This window comes from Orcinus orca, chromosome X, assembly GCF_937001465.1.
Source record: "Orcinus orca chromosome X, mOrcOrc1.1, whole genome shotgun sequence".
Taxonomy (NCBI): Eukaryota; Metazoa; Chordata; class Mammalia; order Artiodactyla; family Delphinidae; genus Orcinus; species Orcinus orca.
Window position 1 is genome coordinate 30,987,035 of NC_064580.1, and position 22,841 is coordinate 31,009,875.

General features: G+C 45.5%; 2 protein-coding genes across 2 annotated transcripts; both read right to left on the bottom strand.

The window, feature by feature from the left end:
* Positions 1-636: 636 nt before the first annotated feature.
* On the bottom strand, positions 637-1,668 carry LOC125963108 (melanoma-associated antigen B3-like). Its single transcript, XM_049704951.1, has one exon. The coding sequence runs from the start codon at positions 1,666-1,668 to the stop codon at positions 637-639; it is 1,032 nt and encodes a 343-aa protein (XP_049560908.1).
* A 16,267-nt stretch (positions 1,669-17,935) lies between these two features.
* On the bottom strand, positions 17,936-19,336 carry LOC125963062 (melanoma-associated antigen B2-like). Its single transcript, XM_049704802.1, has 2 exons — positions 18,302-19,336; positions 17,936-18,267 (listed from the first exon to the last, which is right to left on the bottom strand). Exons 1-2 carry the CDS (start codon positions 19,166-19,168, stop codon positions 18,100-18,102), a joined length of 1,035 nt encoding a protein of 344 aa, XP_049560759.1. The 5' UTR covers positions 19,169-19,336; the 3' UTR covers positions 17,936-18,099.
* Positions 19,337-22,841: the final 3,505 nt, after the last annotated feature.

Here is a 22,841-nt window from a genome sequence, read left to right on the forward strand (position 1 = left end):
TCTTTATATGATAGCTGCTTCTCGGCTCTATAATTTTATGGTCAGTGGCTAGGTCTCCTTCTTCTCAGCTCTCACAGTACTAGCAAGGAGCCTTCTAAGAGCAGATGCTCAATTCATGTTTGGGGAATAAACGAGCCTGTGAGCATGAGGTCTAATTTATTATGATTTAATTCTACATTTTTGAATGAGCCAAGCACATACTGTTATTTCTAATTTTATAAAACAGAGTAAAAGGAATTAGTAAACCAAATATTGACCATCTTACTTTTCCTATACTATACTACATACAGTATACTATACTATACTTAACTTTTTCACATTTTCAAGGAATTGCATATTGCAATGCCATGTTATCTTCCACCAAATTACTAAATAAGATGGAAGTTTTCCCAATATGTTTTACAAAACAGCAAAACTCTTATTCTTAAACCTGATAAACAACAGTATGACTGATGTAATTCATAAACTTACATTCTAACGCTAAATAAAATTTCATTTAGGAGTAACGTTTGAAAAACAGCAAAAAACAAAGACGTATTTCCAAATTCCCCATACAGAACAGGAACACAAAGGTATTATACAGTGTTCCCTCTGTCACATCCAGCCCTACACTACTTGAAATATTGAATGCTCTCTTCAGCCACAAAGTGCAGAATTTGCCTCAGATTCTGTGTGGGAGGAGCTGGACAGAACACTGGAACATCCACTGGCTTGGGCTCTCTCTTCCTCATCTTTCAAAGCCTCTTCATACCAAGACTGGAAGGCACTGGGGATGGTGTGATTGACCTTGGCCAGGAACTCCAGGACTTTCATCTTGCTGGTTTCGGCATGGGCTCTCGGGCCCCACAGGAACTCGTAGCGCGCTGGATCACTGTTGGCCACTTGCCGGTATTCCAAATACTTCAGCTTCACCCAATCTTGGGTGATGAGCTTCTTGGGCTCCCCAAATATGAAGTGCCTCTTCCCAGCATAGACTCTCATCTTATTCAGGAATTCCCAGATATTCTCCTCTGTGGCACAGTTGCCCTTCATGAGGATCACAGCCAGAATGTACATCAGGAGACCGGTCTTGGGTAACCCGCTGCCACGGCTCATGGTCCCATCGTTGGGGAGAGCCATTTTGCTGACAAAGGTATAAGTATGCTTGGTACGGTCGACCTCCTTTAAGTCAACACCAAATAGCATCTCCATGCTGAAGGAAGCTCTTCTGAGGATCTCAGGGAATCGATTTTGGTACTTCTTAGCGATAAACTTCAGCATATGTGCTTTCCTAACAGGCTTTTTCATTTTATACATGTGCACCAGGAACTGCACCAACACACTCGCTGTCCTCCTTAGAGGGCCTTTTCGAGACCGCACGGCAGAGACGGGGGCCTGAGAGAAACTGTGCTTTTTCTTCATTTGGCCTTTGGCTCCTTTGTTTGATCTTGCGGGAGAAACACCTGCAGGATTAGTGGTGGTGGCTAGGGCCCTCTGAGGACTCTTGAGAGTGCTACGTGACTTAGCACCCGGCTTTCTCCGAGTAGTAACCCCAAGAGAAGGACATGAAGACGAGGCGGCTTCCTCCTCAGCTGCAGTGGCCTGAGCACCCGTCAGACCCTGGGTCCCACTTTGGGCCTGGCGGCGTCTCTCACGGGTGCGGAGCTTACTCTTCCGCCCCCGAGGCATGGTGACTGTGGTCAGGGACAAAAGGCAGGAACGCAGGTAGGACAGCGGGGTGATCTGGCAGAGATGCGAGAGGATGAGAGGGTGTGAGTGCCTACAGCAGGGAGGTACCACCCTGCCTTTAAGAGGGCCGCTCTTCAGGTTTCCATGTGGGCCCTGCTCTATGAACACACAGGACTCCTGTTCTGATCACCCTGTCCTCTAAGAACCCTGTGGAAATAATTAAAGTGAGCCTCAGGCTGCAGCCTGCCAGCCCTGCCTGGTGCTTATTGGGGCTGAGAGCAGCAGTGGGCAATTATCTAGTCCTTGTGGAGCCCCCTCTACTCTGGAGCACTGGGGTCCCCTCAGTTCATATGCAGGACCATCATATCAACTTTGGGCAGGGCCTGGGCCCCCTCCTCTGTGCTGCTATAAATTTCTACCTCAGACCCAGATCCTCGTCTTCCTGGGATACCTTAAGAAGAAGTGAAGGGGCACCTCAGCCTAGCACCCCTGCCAGGGGGCACCCACAGCTGACAGCTCTATGGGACTCTGTCCTGGGCTCCTTGGGGTCCTCAGTCCTCATTCAGGGTCCTTGCCTTGGGTCTCACCAATCTGATACCATCAGAAATAAAGGAGGGGAAACCCGGGAGCTGTGCAAACAAAGAAGAGAAAGGGAAATCTCTCCCAACAGCCTCAGGAGCAGCGGATTAAATCTCCACAATCAACTTGATGTACCCCACATTTGTGTAATACCTGAATAGACAACGAATCATCCCAAACTGAGGAGCCGTGCGGATGAAAGGCTCTTGGTGCTGCGGCCAGGAGTCAGTGCTGTGCCTCTGAGGTGGGAGAGCCAACTTCAGGACACTGGTCAACAAGAGACCTCCAGGCTCCACATAATATCAAACGGCGAAAATCTCCCGGAGATCTCCATCTCAACAACAGCACCCTGATTCACTCAATGACCAGCAAGCTACACTGCTGGACACCCTATGCCAAACAACTAGCAAAAAAGGTACACAAGCCCACCCATTGGCAGAGAGGCTGCCTAAAATCATAATAAGGCCAAAGATACCCCAAAACACACCACCAGATGTGGACCTGCCCACCAGAAAGACAAGTTCCACCCTCATCCACCAGAACACAGGCATTAGTATCCTCCACCAGGAAGCCTACACAACCCACTGAATCAACCTTAGCCACTGGGGACAGACATCAAAAACAACAGGAACTACAAACCTGCAGCCTGCAAAAAGGAGACCCCAAACACAGCAAGATAAGCAAAATGAGAAGACAGAAAAACACACGGCAGATGAAGGAGCAAGATAAAAATGCACCAGAACGAACAAGTGAAGAGGAAATAGGCAGTCTACCTGAAAAAGAATTCACAATAATGATACTAAAGGGGATCCAAAATCTTGGAAATAGAATGGACAAAATGCAAGAAACATTTAACAAGGACCTAGAAGAACTAAAGATGAAACAAACAATGATGAACAACACAATAAATGAAATGAAAAATAATCTAGACGGGATCAATAGCAGAATAACTGAGGCAGAAGAACGGATAACTGACATGGAAGATAAAATACTGGAAATAACTACTGCAGAGCAGAATAAAGAAAAAATAATGAAAAGAACTGAGGACAGTCTCAGAGACCTCTCAGACAACATTAAATGCACCAACACTCGAATTATAGGGGTTCCAAAAGAAGAAGAGAAAAAGAAAGGGACTGAGAAAATATTTGAAGAGATTATAGTTGAAAACTTCCCTAATATGGGAAAGGAAATAGTTAATCAAGTCCAGGAAGCACAGAGAGTCCCATACAGGATAAATCCAAGGAGAAATACGCCAAGACACATATTAATCAAACCGTCAAAAATTAAATACGAAGAAAGCATATTAAAAGCAGCAAGGGAAAAACAACAAATAACACACAAGGGAATCCCCATAAGGTTAACAGCTGATCTCTCAGCAGAAACTCTGTAAGCCAGAAGGGAGTGTCAGGACATACTGAAAGTGATGAAGGAGAAAAACCTGCAACCAAGATTACTCTACCCAGCAAAGATCTCATTCAGATTACATGGAGAAATTAAAACCTTTACAGACAAGCAAAAGCTGAGAGAGTTCAGCACCACCAAACCAGCTTTACATAAATGCTAAAGAAACTTCTCTAGGCAAGAAACACAAGAGAAGGAACAGACCTACAATAACGAGCCCAAAACAATTTAGAAAATGGGAATAGGAACATACATATCGAGAATTACCTTAAATGTAAATGGACTAAGTGCTCCCACCAAAAGACACAAATTGGCTAAATGGATACAAAAACAAGACGCATATATATGCTGTCTACAAGAGACCCACTTCAGACCTAGAGACACATACAGACTGAAAGTAAGGGGATGGAAAAAGATATCCCATGCAAATGGAAACCAAAAGAAAGCTGGAGTAGCAATTCTCATAACAGACAAAATAGACTTTAAAATAAAGACTATTAGAAGAGACAAAGAAGGACACTACATAATGATCAAGGGATCGATCTAAGAAGATGTAACAATTGTAAATATTTATGCACCCAACATAAGAGCACCTCAATACATAAGGCAAATACTAACAGCCTTAAAAGGGGAAAGCGACAGTAACACATTCATAGTAGGGGACTTTAACACCCCACTTTCACCCATGGACAGATCATCCAAAATGAAAATAAATAAGGAAACACAAGCTTTAAATGATACATTAAACAAGATGGACTTAATTGATATTAATAGGACACTGCATCCAAAAACAACAGAATACACATTTTTCTCAAGTGCTCATGGAACATTCTCCAGGATAGATCATATCTTGGGTCACAAACCAAGCCTTGGTAAATTTAAGAAAATTGAAATCGTATCAAGTATCTTTTCTGACCACAACGCCATGAGACTAGATATCAATTACAGGAAAAGATCTGTAAAAAATACAAACACATGGAGGCTAAACAATACACTACTTAATAACAAAGTGATCACTGAAGAAATCAAAGAGGAAATTAAAAAATACCTAGAAACAAATGACAATGGAGACATGACGACCCAAAACCTATGGGATGGAGCAAAAGCAGTTCTAAGAGGGAAGTTTATAGCAATACAAGCCCACCTTAAGAAACAGGAAACAACTCAAATAAACAACCTAACCTTGCACCTAGAGCAATTACAAAAAGAAGAAAAAGAAACCGCAAAGTTATCAGAAGGAAAGAAATCATAAAAATCAGATCAGAAATAAATGAAAAAGAAATGAAGGAAACAATAGCAAAGATCAATAAAACTAAAAGCTGGTTCTTTGAGAAGATAAACAAAATTGTTAAACCATTAGCCGGACTCATCAAGAAAAAAAGGGAGAAGACTCAAATCAACAGAATTAGAAATGAAAAAGGAGAAGTAACAACTGACACTGCAGAAATACAAAAGATCATGAGAGATTACTACAAGCAACTCTATGCCAATAAAATGGACAATCTGGAAGAAATGGACAAATTCTTAGAAATGCACAACCTGCCAAGACTGAATCAGGAAGAAATAGAAAATATGAACAGACCAATCACAAGCAGTGAAATTGAAACTACGATTAAAAATCTTCCAACAAACAAAAGCCCAGGACCAGATGGCTTCACAGGCGAATTCTATCAAACATTTAGAGAAGAGCTAACACCTATCCTTCTCAAACTCTTTCAAAATATAGCAGAGGGAGGAACACTCCCAAAATCATTTTACGAGGCCACCATCACCTTGATACCAAAACCAGACAAGGATGTCACAAAGAAAGAAAAATACAGGCCAATATCACTGATGAACCTAGATGCAAAAATCCTCAACAAAATACTAGCAAACAGAATCCAACAGCACATTAAAAGGATCACACACCATGATCAAGGGGGCTTATTCAAGGAATGCAAGGATTCTGCAATATACACAAATCAATCAATGTGATAAACCATATTAATAAATTGAAGGAGAAAAACCATATGATCATCTCAATAGATGCAGAGAAAGCTTTTGACATAATTCAACACCCATTTATGATAAAAACCCTGCAGAAAGTAGGCATAGAGGGACCTTTCCTCAACATAATAAAGGCCATATATGAGAAACCCACAGCCAACATCATCCTCAATGGTGAAAAACTGAAAGCATTTCCACTAAGATCAGGAACAAGACAAGGTTGCCCACTCTCACCACTCTTATTCAATATAATTTTGGAAGTTTTAGCCACAGAGAAGAAAAGGAAATAAAAGGAATCCAAATTGGAAAAGAAGAAGTAAAGCTGTCACTGTTTGCAGATGACATGATACTATACATAGAGAATCCTAAAGATGCTACCAGAAAACTACTAGAGCTAATCAATGAATTTGGTAAAGCTGCAGGATACAAAATTAATGCACAGAAATCTCTGGCATTTCTATACACTAACGATGAAAAATCTGAAAGTGAAATCAAGAAAACTCTCCCATTTACCATTGCAACAAAAAGAATAAAATATCTAGGAATAAACCTACCTAAGGAGACAAAAGACCTGTATTCAGAAAATTATAAGACACTGATGAGAGAAATTAAAGATGATACAAATAGATGGAGAGATATACCATGTTCTTGGATTGGAAGAATCAACATTGTGCATATGACTCTACTACCCAAACCAATCTACAGAGTCAATGCAATCCCTACCCAACTACCACTGGCATTTTTCACAGAACTAGAACAAAAAATTTCACAATTTGTATGGAAACACAAAAGACCCCAAACAGCCAAAGCAATCTTGAGAATGAAAAACGGAGCTGGAGGAATCAGGCTCCCTGACTTCAGACTATACTACAAAGCTACAGTAATCAAGACAGTATGGTACTGGCACAAAAACAGAAAGATAGATCAATGGAACAGGATAGAAAGCCCAGAGATAAACCCACGCACATATGGTCACCTTATATTTGATAAAGGAGGCAGGAATGTACAGTGGAGAAAGGACAGCCTCTTCAATAAATGGTGCTGGGAAAACTGGACAGGTACATATAAAAGTATGAGATTAGATCACTCCCTAACACCATACACAAAAATAAGCTCAAAATGGATTAAAGACCTAAATGTAAGGCCAGAAACTATCAAACTCTTAGAGGAAAACATAGGCACTACACTCTATGACATAAATCACAGCAAGATCCTTTTTGACCTGCCTCCTAGAGAAATGGAAATAAAAAGAAAAATAAACAAACGGGACCTAATGAAACTTCAAAGCTTTTGCACAGCAAAGGAAACCATAAACAAGACCAAAAGACAACCCTCAGAATGGGAGAAAGTATTTGCAAATGAAGCAACTGACAAAGGATTAATATCTAAAATTTATAAGCAGCTCATGCAGCTCAATAACAAAAAAACAAACAACCCAATCCAAAAATGGGCAGAAGACCTCAATAGACATTTCTCCAAAGAAGATATACAGACTGCCAACAAACACATGAAAGAATGCTCAACATCATTAATCATTAGAGAAATGCAAATCAAAACTACAATGAGATATCATCTCACACCAGTCAGAATGGCCATCATCAAAAAATCTAGAAACAATAAATGCTAGAGAGGGTGTGGAGAAACTGGAACACTCCTACACTGCTGGTGGGAATGTGAATTGGTACAGCCACTATGGAGAACAGTATGGAGGTTCCTTAAAAAACTACAAATAGAACTACCATATGACCCAGCAATCCCACTACTGGGCATATACCCTGAGAAAACCATAATTCAAAAAGAGTCATGTACCAAAATGTTCATTGCAGCTCTATTTACAATAGCCCGGAGATGGAAACAACCTAAGTGCCCATCATCGGATGAATGGATAAAGAAGATGTGGCACATATATACAATGGAATATTACTCAGCCATAAAAAGAAATGCAATTGAGCTATTTGTAATGAGGTGGATAGACCTAGAGTCTGTCATACAGAGTGAAGTAAGTCAGAAAGAGAAAGACAAATACCGTATGCTAACACATATATATGGAATTTAAGAAAAAAAAATCTCATGAAGAACCTAGGGGTAAGACAGGAATAAAGACACAGACCTACTGGAGAACGGACTTGAGGTTATGGGGAGGGGGAAGGGTGAGCTGTGACAAAGCGAGAGAGAGGCATGGACATATATACACTACCAAACATAAGGTAGATAGCTGGTGGGAAGCAGCCACATAGCACAGGGATATCCGCTCAGTGCTTTGTGACCGCCTGGAGGGGTGGGATAGGGAGGGTGGGAGGGAGGGGGACGCAAGAGGGAAGAGATATGGGAACATATGTATAACTGATTCACTTTGTTATAAAGCAGAAACTAACACACCATTGTAAAGCAATTATACCCCAATAAAGATATTAAAAAAAAAAAGAAATAAAGGAGGGCTCACACACACCTGACTTCCATACCTGGGCTACCCAGCGCTGCAAGCAAGGAGGGGGGCACTCCATGTTGTCTCCTCTGTTTGTGGGTGAGTGGTATCATCACTGTTCTTTCAGGGTCCTCACCCTGACTCCTATAAAGCCCTGGGTTTCTTCCCTCTGCAGAATTGAGGCTATTCAATTAGTCCAACACCCTCACATCTCTGAACTCTCCAGACAAATGAGAAGAGTGCTTCAGCTTGACAGATACTCTTGGTTTCTACTCAGAACACGGGCAGAATTTATGAGACCCTACATTTTAGAGTCGGTGTTCACCTTAGTCCTCACTCAGGTCTCTGACCCGAACTCTGTGTAGGACTTAGGACTCCTCCCACCAATAACCTGGGTAGTCCAGCCTCAGAGCAAAGCCCTCAATTCCCTGAGTCCCTAGAGGGGGAAGTCAGGGTCCTACATATATGACTACCCCTGGCTGGAGCCTCCCACAAGTGTAGGGGTGCTGCTTTGTGATGCCACCCCTAAATGGGGAGAGGCCCCCTCATCAGTATTTAGGGCCCTCATCTTCACCTCAGTTAGGACCTAGGTATCCTCCATCTGCAAGATGGAGCTACTCCCTAGACCTAGGCCCTCCCAGCCCCGAGACATCTCAGGCAGAACTCAGTTTGATGGCTCTGTTGGGGCTTCCCAGGGCCTACAGCAGCAGCGAGACTTAGTGCAGTTTGTTATGGGCCGAGTGGCACCTCTCACTCCCCACTCAAAGTCTTCACCTTGACTCCAGACCAGTACTGGAAATTTTCTCTTGGCCGCCGGAGGCATGGCCCTCAGATGAAAGTTCTCACTTCCTGGAACCTCTGAAGCCGAAGTCCGGATGACTCACATCCGGCCACAACTACTCAGGGTCTCTGACAGCTGACAGCAGGGGCGGGGGTCTGTGGTACTCCAGTGTTCTGGAGCCGGTGGTCCCTAGGTCCTACATACAGGGTGCCCATCTTGGAATCTGTCAGAGCCTGGGACTCCTCCCTTTACTGAACTGTGCCCACAAGTTTCACCTCCTTGAGCTCCTGGGGGTGGGGGGAAGTCTGGGCCTGCTATATATGACCACCCCGGCCTGGAGGCTCCGGGAACTGAGTGCATGGGTGCAGCTTTGTTGCCATCTCTACTCCCTCATTAGCGCTCAGGCCCCGCCCCTCCTGCCGCCCCCCACCCCACCTCCCGCCTTGACTTCAGTTAGGGCCTAGGTTTCCTTGATTTACAGAATCAGGAAATTCTCTCTTAGATTAAGGCTTTCTCCCTTGAGAATTTCCAGGCAGAACTCAGCCTACCAGTTTTTCAGGAACCTTCCACTTTCGATCACAGAGGCGGGATTTGTGGGGGTAACCTTTGTTATGGGAGGGGGGAAGGATCCCTTGGGTCCGCATTCAGGTCCTCACCTTGACTGCAGAGCAGTCCTGGGAATCCGCCCTTGGCCGAACAAACGCCGTGAACAACCGTCCGGCTCCGCCCCCGGAGCGGAAGTGTGGGAGCCACTACCGGCTGTGGCTGCCTCGTGCGGGGTTCCAACGGCTGACGGGACGCGCAGGGCTTTATGGGATCCCGGGGTTCAGAGGTCAGCCGTCCCATGATCCTCCCTCGCGGGTCTCTCCGGGCCATCTATTAGAGCCCGTGACCCCTCCCTCTGTGGTCCCGAGTCCTTCAGCCTCCAAACAAAGCCCTCACCTCCCCGAGTCCCTAGTGGGGAAGGCAGGGCGTTGCTCTGACCATCTCTGCCTGACAAGAAGGGCGCCACCCTGTGAGCCTCCCTCCTTGGGAGAGAGACGCTCTCATTAGCACTGAGGTCCTTACCTTGACCCTGGTTTGTCTGGTTATGGCCAAGACCCCTTCCCTTGCAGAACTGGGACCTGATCCTGATAGACAAAGCCCTTCCCTCGCCGAGACCAGACAGACAGAAATGAGGAGGCTTCTCATCCCTATGGCTCTGCCTGGGGCCTCTCGTGGTTAAGAATGGGGGCAGGGGTCTGTAAAGCCCCCTCATTTGTGGGTCTAGTGATACCTCTTTCCTCACTCAGGGACCCCACCATACTCCTGGCCAGTCCCGGGACCGGATCCTCCCTGACCCTCCAACCTGAGCTTCTCCCTCTACTGAACTGAGGCTGTTCTTAGACCAAGACTTTGACCTCACTGAAAACTATGAGACTTATAAGAGAGGATGCCCTGCCTGGGCATTCTAGGTCTGAGAGCACGTTTGGGCAGGTCTCTGAATGACCTATATTTTGGCGTGGTTGTCTCTCCAGTCCTCACTCATTTCGGGGAAGGGGTGTTCCTTTTGTCTATCTCTTGGATTAAAAGGTTCCTGGGGAATGCCACATCCCTGCAAACTCTTGAGCAGTGTACCTAATGCAAACCTTGTAGTTTCATGTCCCAGACTTGACGTGAGATGGGGAAAATGCAACATAAGGCAGGGGGCCCAGGACAGGGGTGGGCTCCCAGAGAAAAATAATGCTAATCTGTCCTTTTCAATAGCCAGAATTAGCCTCTTCTGTGACTTGTTTTAATTGATTTATAGGCATACCTCTTTTTACCGTATTTCACTTAATCATGCTTCACAGATATTCTGTTTTATTATGAATTGTAAGTTTGTGGTTACCGTGCATTGAACATGTGAATGGGTGCCGTTTTCCCAACACCATGTGTTCACGTGGGGTCCCTGTGCCACATTTTGTTAATTCTTGAAATATTTTAAACTTTTTCATTATTTTCTTATGGTTCTCTGCTCAGTTATCTTTGTTATTCTTGTAACTGTTTTTGTTTTTTGTTTTTTTGTTTGTTTGTTTTTTGCGGTACGCGGGACTCTCACTGTTGTGGCCTCTCCCATTGCAGAGCACAGGCTCCGGACACGCAGGCTCAGCGGCCATGGCTCACGGGCCCAGCCACTCCGTGGCATGTGGGATCTTCCCGGACCGGGGCACAAACCCGTGTCCCCTGCACTGGCAGGCGGACTGTCAACCACTGAGCCACCAGGGAAGCCCACTGTTTTGTATTTTTAAATTAAGATGTGTACATTTTTTTTAGACACTGTCTAGTAAGTGTACAATAGAATTAACAACTTTTATAAGCACTGGGAAACCCAAAATTTCGTGCGATTTACTTTATTGCAATATTCGCATTATTGCGGTGACCTAGAACCCAACCCACAGTGTCTGAGATATACGCATACTTCTAAAGGAAAGGAGCTGTCCAGGATGGTTTTGTGCTTCCCCTGATTGAGGTTATGTGACACTGCATATAGAGATGATCCTATTGTCACTGAGCAGCATCTGTTTCTTCTCCTTATTCCTGTTCCTCCTTCTTATTCCTAACTGGCATTTACTGAGGTATTCTTCAATGCTTTGGATAGATTCCAATCCCGTTCTTTAGCCACACAGTCCTTATCTTTATCCCAAGATACATTTGAGTGTCAAGGAATACAAGCTCTGCTTTAGGCCAAGAGGAGTATAACAGTGTGAGATCTAGAGGAATTCAGACCAGGAGTCTAGTCCCAGGCCTGTCATTTACTAGTGTTACCCAGCAAGGGCTCACTGCCTGACATGCATAGAAGCCAATACTATCACACTGCCTTCTGAGATAAACACTTTATTCCGGGACTTCCCTGGTGGTGCAGTGGTTAAGAATCTGCCTGCCAATGTAGGGGACATGCAAGAGGGAAGAGATATGGGGCTATATGTATATGTATAGCTGGTTCACTTTGTTATAAAGCAGAAACTAATACACCATTGTAAAGCAATTATACTCCAATAAAGATGTTAAAAAAATGTGTTGAAAAACAAAATGACACAAATGAACTTATTTACAAAACAGAAAAAGACTTACAGATATCGAAAACAAACTTATGGTTACCAAAGGGGAAACGTGGGGCGGGGGGGAATGGATAAATCAGGAGCTTGGGATTAACACGCCCACTACTATATATAAGACAGATAACCAACGAGGACCTACTGTATAGCACAGGGGACTCTGCTCAATATTCTGTGATAATCTGTATGAGAAAAGAATCTGAAAATGAACGAATATACGTATATGTGTGACTGAATCACTTTGCTGTACACCTAAAACTAACACATTGTAAATCAACTATACTCCAATAAAATAAAATAAAAAATACCATGTGATCCAGCAATCCCACTCCTGTGCACATATCCAAAGAAAACCATAATTTGCAAAGGTACACACACCCCAATGTTCACTGCAGCACTATTTGCAATAGCCAAGACATGGAAGCAACCTAAATGTCCATCGACAGAGGAATGGATAAAAACTACGTGGTACATATATAAAACGGAATATTACTCAGTCATAAAAAAAGAAAGAAAGAATGCCATCTGCAGCAACGTGGACGAACCTAGAGATTATCACACTAAGTGAAATAAGTCAGACAGAAAGACAAATATCATGTATCACTCATATGTGGAATCTAATTTTTAAAAATGACACAAATGAACTTACTTACAAAACAGAAACAGACTTACAGATATCGAAAACAAACTTATGGTTACCAAAGGGGAAACGTGGGGCGGGGGGGAATGGATAAATCAGGAGCTTGGGATTAACATACACACTACTATATATAAGACAGATAACCAACGAGGACCTACTGTATAGCACAGGGGACTCTGCTCAATATTCTGTGATAATCTGTATGAGAAAAGAATCTGAAAATGAACGAATATATGTATATGTATAACTGACTCACTTTGCTGTACACCTGAAACTAACACAACATTGTAAATCAACTATTCTCCAATAAAGCAACAAAAAAACAAAAAAGGAATATACACGTGTAACACCACCTCTGGGCAATCATCTTAGGCATGGGTGAAAAACCCCATCACCCTGTAAAGCAAGGTTTCCAGTCCAGGAGCAAGGTCTTTTATCTCCTGAGTCAGAGGACCCTCATTAATATCAATCAGGTTTAATAAAGTTTTGCCACAGTCATCCAATAGCCAACTCCCATTAGCCAATCCTAACAGATATAACAGTCAGACCTAAACAAACATAGGCAAACAAATCCAAAGGCCTGGGACTTTAACCCAATCCTTTGAGTACCTCAGCAGCTGTAACCTTTTGTACTCTCTTAGGGTGGAACTCTAGTCCACGATCCTAGCCTTAGGACTCTAACCTGGACTCTATCCCGAGCAAAAAAAACTCCCCCAGGCAGGACTCTAACCCACAATTCCGATGAGATTATTAGACAATTTAGGTACAGGCACATTTTAACAAGGTTACTCACCCAAAAGACGTCTGATCCAGGAGCTGTTTCTTTTCTCAAAAGTGAAAGTAGCCCGAGGAGCCTGGAGTGCCATGGCGGGGAAGCAGGAACCCAAGAGCCGACCTTCTAGACAAATTCAGTCTAGGTGGCTACGCAAGGTTGGTGCTGAGGGCCCACGCTCTGCCAGGGGCTTCAGTGCCTCACGCAGGCAGTCACAAGACCTAAATCTCACCTGGGTTGCCAAAACTTACTGAACAAGGGCTCACTGCCCTGTGTGCACAGAAGCCAACACTATGGCAACAGTTTTTGAGAAAAGAGCTTTACTGCAAGGCCGACTAACACAGGAGACAAGGCTCTCAAATCTCACCTCAATCCAGCGGTCTGGGTGAAATTTAAGGGGTCAGGGTAATTTCAAACTTGGAAGCTAATTGGCTAGTCTTGAATTAGTCCATATAAGCTACTCATGCTGCTGGAGGCCAGATTTTCCTTAATTGAAGGATTGTCACGGGCTCTCCAGGCAACATTTCTATTCTCTGAGTCCTGCAGACTGAAGATCTTGGTTCCAGGGTCATCCTGGGGTCATGGGTTGCTTCCTGGAGATGTGCAGTTCTGTCTCTGTAAAATAACACAAGGTTTGATTAATCAGCAACCTATTTAAGGAGGCAAAACCAGTTTAAGCTGATCAATTGTTTTACGTGCTGTTTCACTAGCCCCGTGAGCTTGAGCACATTAACCAAACAGCAAGACAAAGAAATCGCAATTAACTAAAATGCTGCCTAGCAAGGACAATCATGTAATATCCACACCAGAGGATATAATACATAATGCGCTTGTGGGAGAATCTTTCCTAGTTGGAAACAACTCAAAGTCCTTAGAATTTTTGTCATTGACCAGTATCTTCCCTACCAGCTACGCTTTCTTCTAAATAACCATTATTTCCACTTATTTAACTACCAACAAAAATCTAGAACTTGCCTAGAATTTGCCAAATTACACACAAGACAGAATAATTGAGTACGCTTTTAATGGCGAGGTCTCTGGCTCCCCCAACCCAGGGTAAAGACTGCCAGCCCAGTGGATTCTGGATTCTCTGAGGCCCTCCATCTGAGGCTCTGGCCAGGCTCACCACTCCCACAGTCTCATCTAGCCCACCAGGCAACCTCACTTGAAATTACTTCTCACTGAAGGCTTTGCATTTTCCTAAGGCTCCAAACTGCCTTGCCTCAGGCCATTTACACTTGAGTGCTTTCAGCTCCAACTGCCTGCGCTCTTTAACCCTACTTTTTACTTGTTCTTTAGGTCATAGAGCGCATCCCACCATCTTTTTATATAATAGCAGCTCCTAGACCCTAAAATTCAATGGGCAGGGGCTAGATCTTGTTTTTGTGGTGGTTGTTGTTTGGGGGCTTTTTCTGGGGGGTGGCGGGGGGAAGCATCCACAGTACTAGTATGATGCCTTCCTAAGAGCTCATTCTCGATTAATGATTGGGAAATTAAAAAGGAGTAAGCATGTGGCCTAATGCATTAAAATTTAATTTATCTTACATTCCTGAATAATCTAAGCAAATCCAGGTGTATGACTTCTACTTTTACAAGAAGAAACATGAGAAGGATTTAGGCAAACCACAAATTGACGATCTTTCCCTTATTTATAGTCTTTCTTTCGGCCTTTATTGATTAAATATAAGGTACCTACTGTATACTATGCACTATGCTCTGACTACAACCCCAAATAAAACAAAATATGAGCTTTTTTTTTTTTTTTTTCGGGTATGCGGGCCTCTCACTGTTGTGGCCTCTCCCGTCGCAGAGCACAGGCTCGGGACGCGCAGGCTCAGCGGCCACGGCTCATGGGCCCAGCCGCTCCGCGGCATGTGGGATCTTCCCGGACAGGGGCACGACCCCGTGTCCCCTGCATCGGCAGGCAATTCCTACTGCAGAAATATAAAAGAGCCCATTATGGAGGCAGACATGCTGAAGGTTGTCAACAAAATGTACAGGGAACAATTCCCTGAGATCCTAAGGAGAGCCACTGAGCACACTGGTTTTTAATGAGGTTCCTTACCTCCATGAGAGCTCTGGGAGGAAGTGAGTATGACGCATCATGTCACCATGCCTAAGTGACATAGCCTCAGGTCTGACAACAGGGACAGTGCTCTATGTGGTCCCCTTCTTTCTGGGAGAGATCCTTTCATTGTCAGTCACTGTCATCATGTTGACTCCTGTTAGGAACTGGGTACCCTTCCTCTGCTGAATGAGGCCTCCCCCATCAGTCCAAGGACTTTGAGTCCCTGAAACCATCCTCCTTCAGGCAATAAGGGATAAACTTAGTCTGAAAGCCCTGTCTATTGCCTCCCCAGGCCAATTACAGACGCGGGACTTTCTAAGGATGTATCTGTAACGGGGTAGTTGGTTGCCACACTCCTCATACAGGACTTTTACTTTGACACTGTCACGCCTGGGATTCCACTCTCTGCTGAACAGCCAGCCTATAAACCAAGGTCCTCCCCTCCCTGACACCCTCCAGGCAGAAGTCAGGGGGCACTTGACCCTGCCAGCTCTTGCCTATGCCTCCCAGGGCTAACAGCAGAGGAGGGGCTAAGTGTAGCCCTGACAGTGGTGGACTGAGTGGTCCCCATGTCCACAGACAGGGTCTTCACTATGACTCTGCACACTTCCTGGGGCTCCATTCTCTGCTGATCTAAGGCTGAGGGCTCTGCTGATCCCCAGAGTCCCCACCTTCCCACGACCTGAGTTGAAAGTGTTAGTCACAAGCAGCCAGGACTGTTCTGGACCTCAAGGGGCTGCCAAAGGGGATGGGACTTTATGGGATCCTACTGTTCTGGCTGGGTCTTTATTCAGGTTTATCACTGTCATTTCTGTGAGAGACTCACACTCTCTCCTCTACCAACCTGAGAACTCTGCCCTTAGACAAATTTCTTATGGCCCCAAGAAGCCTGAAGAATAAGTGAGGGTACGGTTAGCCTAACAGGTCTGCCTGAGACCCTCTGTGTCTGATAGCAGACAGGACTGGTGTCCCAATGACCACCCCCCAATATTCTGGGCTTTGGTCTCCTCAGTCCTCCTACACGGGGCCCTCATCTTGCTTTCTATCTCTTGGATTAAAGCCTGCTTAGGAAATTCCACATCTCTGCAAACTCTTGAGCAGTTTTCGCTCTGCAAACCTTACAGAGAATGGGTCCCTGGCCCAGGAGTAATGTGAGATGGGGAAGCTGTAGCACAAGGCAGGAGTCCCAGAACAGGTGGTGGTAGCCTGTCAGGGAAAAAAAGTACACCGATCTATTCTATCTCATCAGCCAGATGAAGATTCCCACGTCACTTCTGTTCTGATAGATTTACTTTCTACAGGGAAGAGACTGTGAGGATGATTTTGAGAGCCCCTAGTCTTTTGAGGTTATCTAACATCGCAAATGTAGATGCTTATACTGTCACCGAATATTGTCTCTTTCATTTATTTATTTATTTATACCTCTCAAATATTTTGGTATTCTTACTGCTCTGGCTACGTATTCCAATCCAGTAGTTTGAGCACAAGGCCATTCTTTTTATCACCTAAGACAAAGTTTGAAGTACTGAGAAAACAACTGAAATAAAAGACACAGGATGTGTCTCAGGGTAGGAGGAGTAGAACAGTACGAGCTCTACAGTAATTTAGACCAGGAGTCTAGTCCCACCCCTGTCATTTACTAGCCTTATGAATTTTGGCACATGACCAAACTCTAACTCTATGAGCCTCAGGATCTTCACTGTGAAGTGAGTTTGATAAGACCTGTCTTGTAGGACTGGTGGAATATACGTAATGTATGGAAAGCAGCTGTCACTGTGCCTGTCTTGTATTGAGACGCTAGGGAATGGCGGTTATTACTATGATTATCTTGACCTCAGACGTTACCATCAATCCAGCTGGGATTTTATTTTTTTTTACATCTAAGATATGTCAGAGAATATGCAGCATTCTAGCCGGAAAAAATCCTCCCAATCAGCCAAAATTCTGCTTTAACAATGAAAACTAAGGAATATGTTCTCTCCACCCTCTCTTTACCCTGCTTTTTTACTTGCTCTTCTTGAAGTAGAGAGTATCTCACCCTTTTCCATACAATAATAGCTTCTCTGAGAAACTGTAATTGCATGGGCAGAGGCTAGGACTTTTTTGATTAAACATCCCCAGTACGAGCACAGAGACTTCTTAAGAGCAGATGCTCAGTTAATGTTTGTGTAAAATAAGAGTCATGAACAAATCATTTGCTATAATTTGTATTCTCAAACATTCTTGAAAACCATAAGCAAATCCAGTATATATCTTTTAAATTTACAAAAGAAAGACTAAATGGAGTAAGGCAAACCAAGAATTGATCAACTTTGACTTTAGCTCTCTATCTGTCTTATCTATCTTATCTCTCCATCTAGCTACCTAGCTATCTTCTGATCCTATTTTAGCATGGTGTTCTTTCATGTTTCCAAGGATATTCTTATCCTAAAGTGATATTATTCTTGTTCTGGACCACAAAAGTGATTTAAGGATTTCCAATTTGTATTTCAAACAACAGAATTCTTACTCCTAAATCTGACAAGCAGCAATAAGTGTGTGATCCATGTCATTCATATACTTTATATTCTGAATCTAAATAAACTTTCTGTTGAAAGGAACACCAATTAAAAATGCAGGAAAAAAGTCAACAAGTTATTTAAGCATATCAGGAACACTGGTTAACAGGCTTTTCCAACCACAAAGTGAAGAATGGGTGGGCTTCAGACCTCACTAGGGGTGTGAGGAGAGGCTGGATGTGGCCCTGGAACGCGCACGGCTGTGGCAGTAGTGCCAGCCCTGGCTGCAGCCCTGGTTCGGGCTCTCTCTCCCTCATCTCTCAAAGCCTCTTCATTGTGGGGTGGAAAGGCAGTGGGGACCGTATCGTGGATCTCCAGATCCATGGAGATACGGTTCTGGTTCCGCATCCAGAACCTCCAGCACTTTCATCTTGCTGGTTTCAGCGCGGGCTCTCGGGCCCCACAGGAACTCAGAGCATGGCGGATCGCTGCTGGGCACCTGGCGGTACTCCAGGCACCTTTCCTGCACCAAATCTTCTGTGATAAGCTTCCTGGGCTCCACCAAGATGAAGTGCCTCCTTCCATCAAAAACACCCAAAACATTCAGGGATTCCCAGATCTCCTCCTCAGAGGCGCGGTCGCCATGCAAGAAGATCACACCGAGGAGAGGCATCAGGGGCCCATTCTTCCAAAACCGCCCGCCACTGCTCCGACGCCCATCATCGGTGAGATCTAGCTTGCCGACAAGGGCATAGGAATGACTGTTGGGCTTGACTTCCTTCAATTCTAGGCCAAAGACCAGCTCCATGCACTCGGAGGCTCTCCTGGGGATCTCGGGGAAGTGCTCCCTATACCTTTTGTTGACAATCTTCAGCTTTTCTCCCTTTTTAATGGGCTCCTTTATCTTATATTTACACAGCATGAACTGCACCAACATCCCTGCCTTCCCGGTTACAAGATCCTTTCCAGGGTCACTGGAGGTTGAGGCCTGGGAGGAATTTTTACTTTCCTCAACTTGGCCCTTGGCACGTACATCATATCCTGGGCACGAAACCCCTGCATCACGAGAGCTAGTGGCTGGGGCTCCCTGAGGCTCCTGGCGAGTGCCAGCAGCAGCGGAGCTCGGGAGAGTACCCTGAGAAACAGAAACGGGTGAGGAAGTGGTCTCTTCTACCCCTGCTGTGGTGGCCTGAGCATTAAGACCTTGGGTCTCACCTCTGTTACGGCGGCGTTCCTCACGAGCACGGAGCTTACTCTTCTGACCACGAGGCATGGTGGCTGTGGTCAGGGACAGCAGACAGGAGTGTGGGCCAATGACAGGTGATTTGGACACCTGGAGGCTGGAGAATGAGATGACGTGAGCACCTTAAAGTAGGGAGATTCCACCTTGGCTTTATCAAAGGCTGCCTCTGCAAGTTTCCTTGAGGGCACTGCTCTGGGAACCCACAAGGTTCCTGTTTTCCCGGTCAGCCTGTCCTCCCAGAATCCCATAGAGGAACCACAGAGGCCTTAGAGTGTTACTCTACATCCTATCAGCCCTGCCTTGGATTTACTCAGGTGACAACAGGTGCTGGCAGTGGGGTCCTCTCGGTTCATCTTCAATATTATCATGTCAGGTCTCTGCAGAGCCTGGGCACCCTCCCCGCTGCTACTCTTAAGCTGACACCTCAAACCTCCCTGCGATCCAGGAGAAGGAAGTGAAGGGGTGCCTCAGTCCACCTCCCTGCCAGGGGACACCAGAGCTGCGAGCTCAGTAGGGTCCTTTCTATCCTGAGTTCGTTGCGATCATCATTCGAGGTCCTCACCTTGGCTCCTTAAAAGGCTTGGAACCACTACTCTCCATTTGCTGACTGGTGGATGCACCTTCAGACTAAGGACCTCACCTCTCTTAGACGTGATATAAAGAAGTGAAGCAGACGCTCTACCTGACAGTCCTTCCCAGAGATTTCTTGGGCTGAAATCCAAGGGTTGGGCTGGACACTTTGAGTCCTAACTCAGGTTTCTCAATTGGGCTCCTGGTAGAGAAGCTCAACTTTTGCCTGAATTGATGTCTATATGATAGTAAGAGCCAAACCACCCTGTGTCCCAATAGGAGGAAGTGAAGATGACCGTATCTAACTAAACGTGGTCTCCCAAGAATGAAAGCTATTGCAGGCATGCTGAAGTCCTTGTGGTCCCACACAAGATCCCAATTCAAGGTCTAAATGTGCCTCCTAATAGGGTCTAAGATTTCTCCCTCTGCTGACATGGGACCACTCTCCTCAGACCAAGACCCTTATTTCCCTGTTAGCCTGTAGTGGGAACTGATGGGCATTTCTGCCTGACATCTATGCTTGAGGTCTCCCAGGGATGCTAATAGTGAGGATTCTTTGTGGCCTGAATGCTTTCATGTGGGACATCCCCACAGTCCTCAAGGTTCTCACCATGACACCTGGCATAACCTGAAATCCTCCCTTGCCAACCCGAGGCTGCCCCCTTTGACCTGGTCTCTCACCTCCCTGAGATGTCCTGGTAATAAGTGAATGCAACTCATGTCAAAATACCCAATTCTCCCAAGCCTGAAAACAGGGCTGGTGCTTTATGCTGCCCCGTTTCTTGTGGGAGGGGCCCCCATCCCCACTCGGTGTCACAACCATGAATGCTGTTGAGGACTAGCTCCCTTTGCGGAATTGGGCTTATTCCATTAGACCAAGGCTCTCATCTCCCTGAGACCATCTCCAGAGGAGATGAGGGGGCACCACAGCCTGCCAGCTCCTCCCGGAGGCTCCTCTCCTGAGTTTGGGAGCCATGAGGTAGCCCTCATTTCCCTTCGTCACTAGAGGGGAATTTAGGTCACTCAACATCTGTCTACCTTGCTAGGGCCTCCTAGAGCTGAGAGCAGGGGCGCTGCTCACTGTGGCCCGCTTTGGGGGTCGAGGTCTGCTCACTAGCACTCAGGGCCCTCATCTAGGACTTAGACCTTCTCCATTTGTAGAATCAGCGCTACTCTCACAGACCAAGGCCTTCTGCCTGAGACATCCTAGGCCGAATTCAGCCCGATAGCTCTGCTGGGGCCTCCAAGAACAAGATGGCAGGGGTGGGATGCAGGTGGGTCACCTTTGCTATGGGGGGAGGGGGGAGGGAAGGTCCCTTCAGGCTACATTTAGGTCCTCACCGTGGCTCCGGACGAGTCCCGAAAACCCACGCTCGGACGAACAAACGCCGCGGCTCCCGGTCGGGCTCCTCGCTTCCGAAGCGGAAGTCGGGGGGAGCCGCATCCGGCGCGGCGTGGGGTCTCCGAGGGCTGACGGCAGGGGCGGGACTCTGCGGGCACGCCCAATGGTCAGGGGTCAGTGGTCCCTGCATCCTGCTAGTGCCTTCTATCAGAGCCTGGGACCCCTCCCTCTATGGTCCCGAGTCCTCCAGCCTCCGAACCAAGCCCTCACCTCCCCGAGGCCCTGGCTGGGGGAAGTCAGGGCGCTGAAATTCATAGAGCAAGGTTAGAAACTCAGATGTTACACTCTTGAGTCCAAGGTCTGTATAGCAGGGCAGGCATACTGGAAACTCAGGCAGGGTTTCTGTGTTGCAGTCCTTTTTTTTTTTTTTAATATTTATATATTTATTTTGGCTGCGCCGGGTCCTCGTTGTGGCATGCGGGATCTTTAGTCGCGGCATGGGAACTCTTAGTTGCAGCATGCATGTGGGATCTAGTTCCCTGACCAGGGATCGAACCGGGGCCCCCGGAATTGGGAGCACGGAGTCTTAGCCACTGGACCACCAGGGAAGTCCCTGTGTTGCAGTCTTGAGGCTGAATTCCTTCAGGAAACCTCAGTCCTTGTTCTTGGGGCCCTCAACTGATTGCACGAGGCCCAGTCACACTATGGGTGGCAATCTGCTTTACTCAAAGCCTACAGATGTAACTATTAATCGCATCTAAAAAATACCTTCACAGTGGACATCTAGACTGATAATTGACTAAACAACTGTGCAGCACAGCCTAGCTAAGATGGTGTACAAAATTAAGAGCTGGGAATGATAGGGAGGAATCTAGACTTGGAAATACGATGCTGCCACTAACTGGGACAAAGAATACAGGAAGAGGACGAATGAGGTTGGGAAAAAAAATAATGTGTTTATATTTTTTCACATTGAGTTTGAGATATCCTTGAATCAGTCATCGTTGGATTTATGTTTAAAGCTTTGTGGGTAGGTCAGGGCTTGGGATAATAGATCTGGAAGTTAGCAGCAGATAGTTTGCAGTTAGAACTGGAGGAGTGGATGAAGGTACCTGGGGATAGTTGTGGGGAGAAAAAAAATAGTGGACCAGATATGGTAACTTGGGGAGCACCAGTTCCCCAAGGGGTGACGGAAAAGAAGTCCATTGAGGAGGCAGAGAAAAAACAGATTGAGTGGTAGAAGAACCAGGACAGGGCAGTGTCTTAAAAACTGTAGAAGACAGTGCTGTGCTCGCCAAACCCAATTCTATATTCCTTCTTCTCAGGCACATGGAGAGCTCCATTTTTCAGACTCCTTGAGGCTAACCGAGGATTTATGACTGGTTTCAGCCAATGAAATGGGAGAAGAAGTGATGGATTTGGCTGAATCAGAGAAGAGCCCTTTAGAGACTCTCTGTCCACTCTCCCCTGCCTCAGTGAATAGGTAAGCCCCAGAGAAAACCCCCAAATGCCCCTCCCTCCCCCATACCCATTGAACATGTAGTGTGGTTGAGAAATAAACCTTTGTTGTGGTAAAACACTGAGATTTCAGGATTAATTTGACACTCTAACATAACCTAGTTTATCTTGACTAATACAGAAGCCAAGGCAGCAGAATATTTTGCAAAGGAGAGAACAGTCACAACAGTCTCACATGCATCAGTGTTCCAGAACAGAGACCCTTCCATGGATTCCCAAATGTGGAATAATTAAGCCAATAAGTCCAAACAATTTAGGGGGTCTCTCAATCAT

What these genes read in the sequence shown, in the direction of transcription:
- LOC125963108 (XM_049704951.1), bottom strand. Translation starts at nt 1,668, where the DNA reads ATGCCTCGGGGGCGGAAGAGTAAGCTCCGCACCCGTGAGAGACGCCGC.
- LOC125963062 (XM_049704802.1), bottom strand. Translation starts at nt 19,168, where the DNA reads ATGCCTCGTGGTCAGAAGAGTAAGCTCCGTGCTCGTGAGGAACGCCGC. An exon ending in AAGTGCTGGAGGTTCTGGAT is followed by an intron (nt 18,268 to 18,301) that starts GCGGAACCAGAA and finishes ATGGATCTGGAG; the next exon opens with ATCCACGATACGGTCCCCAC.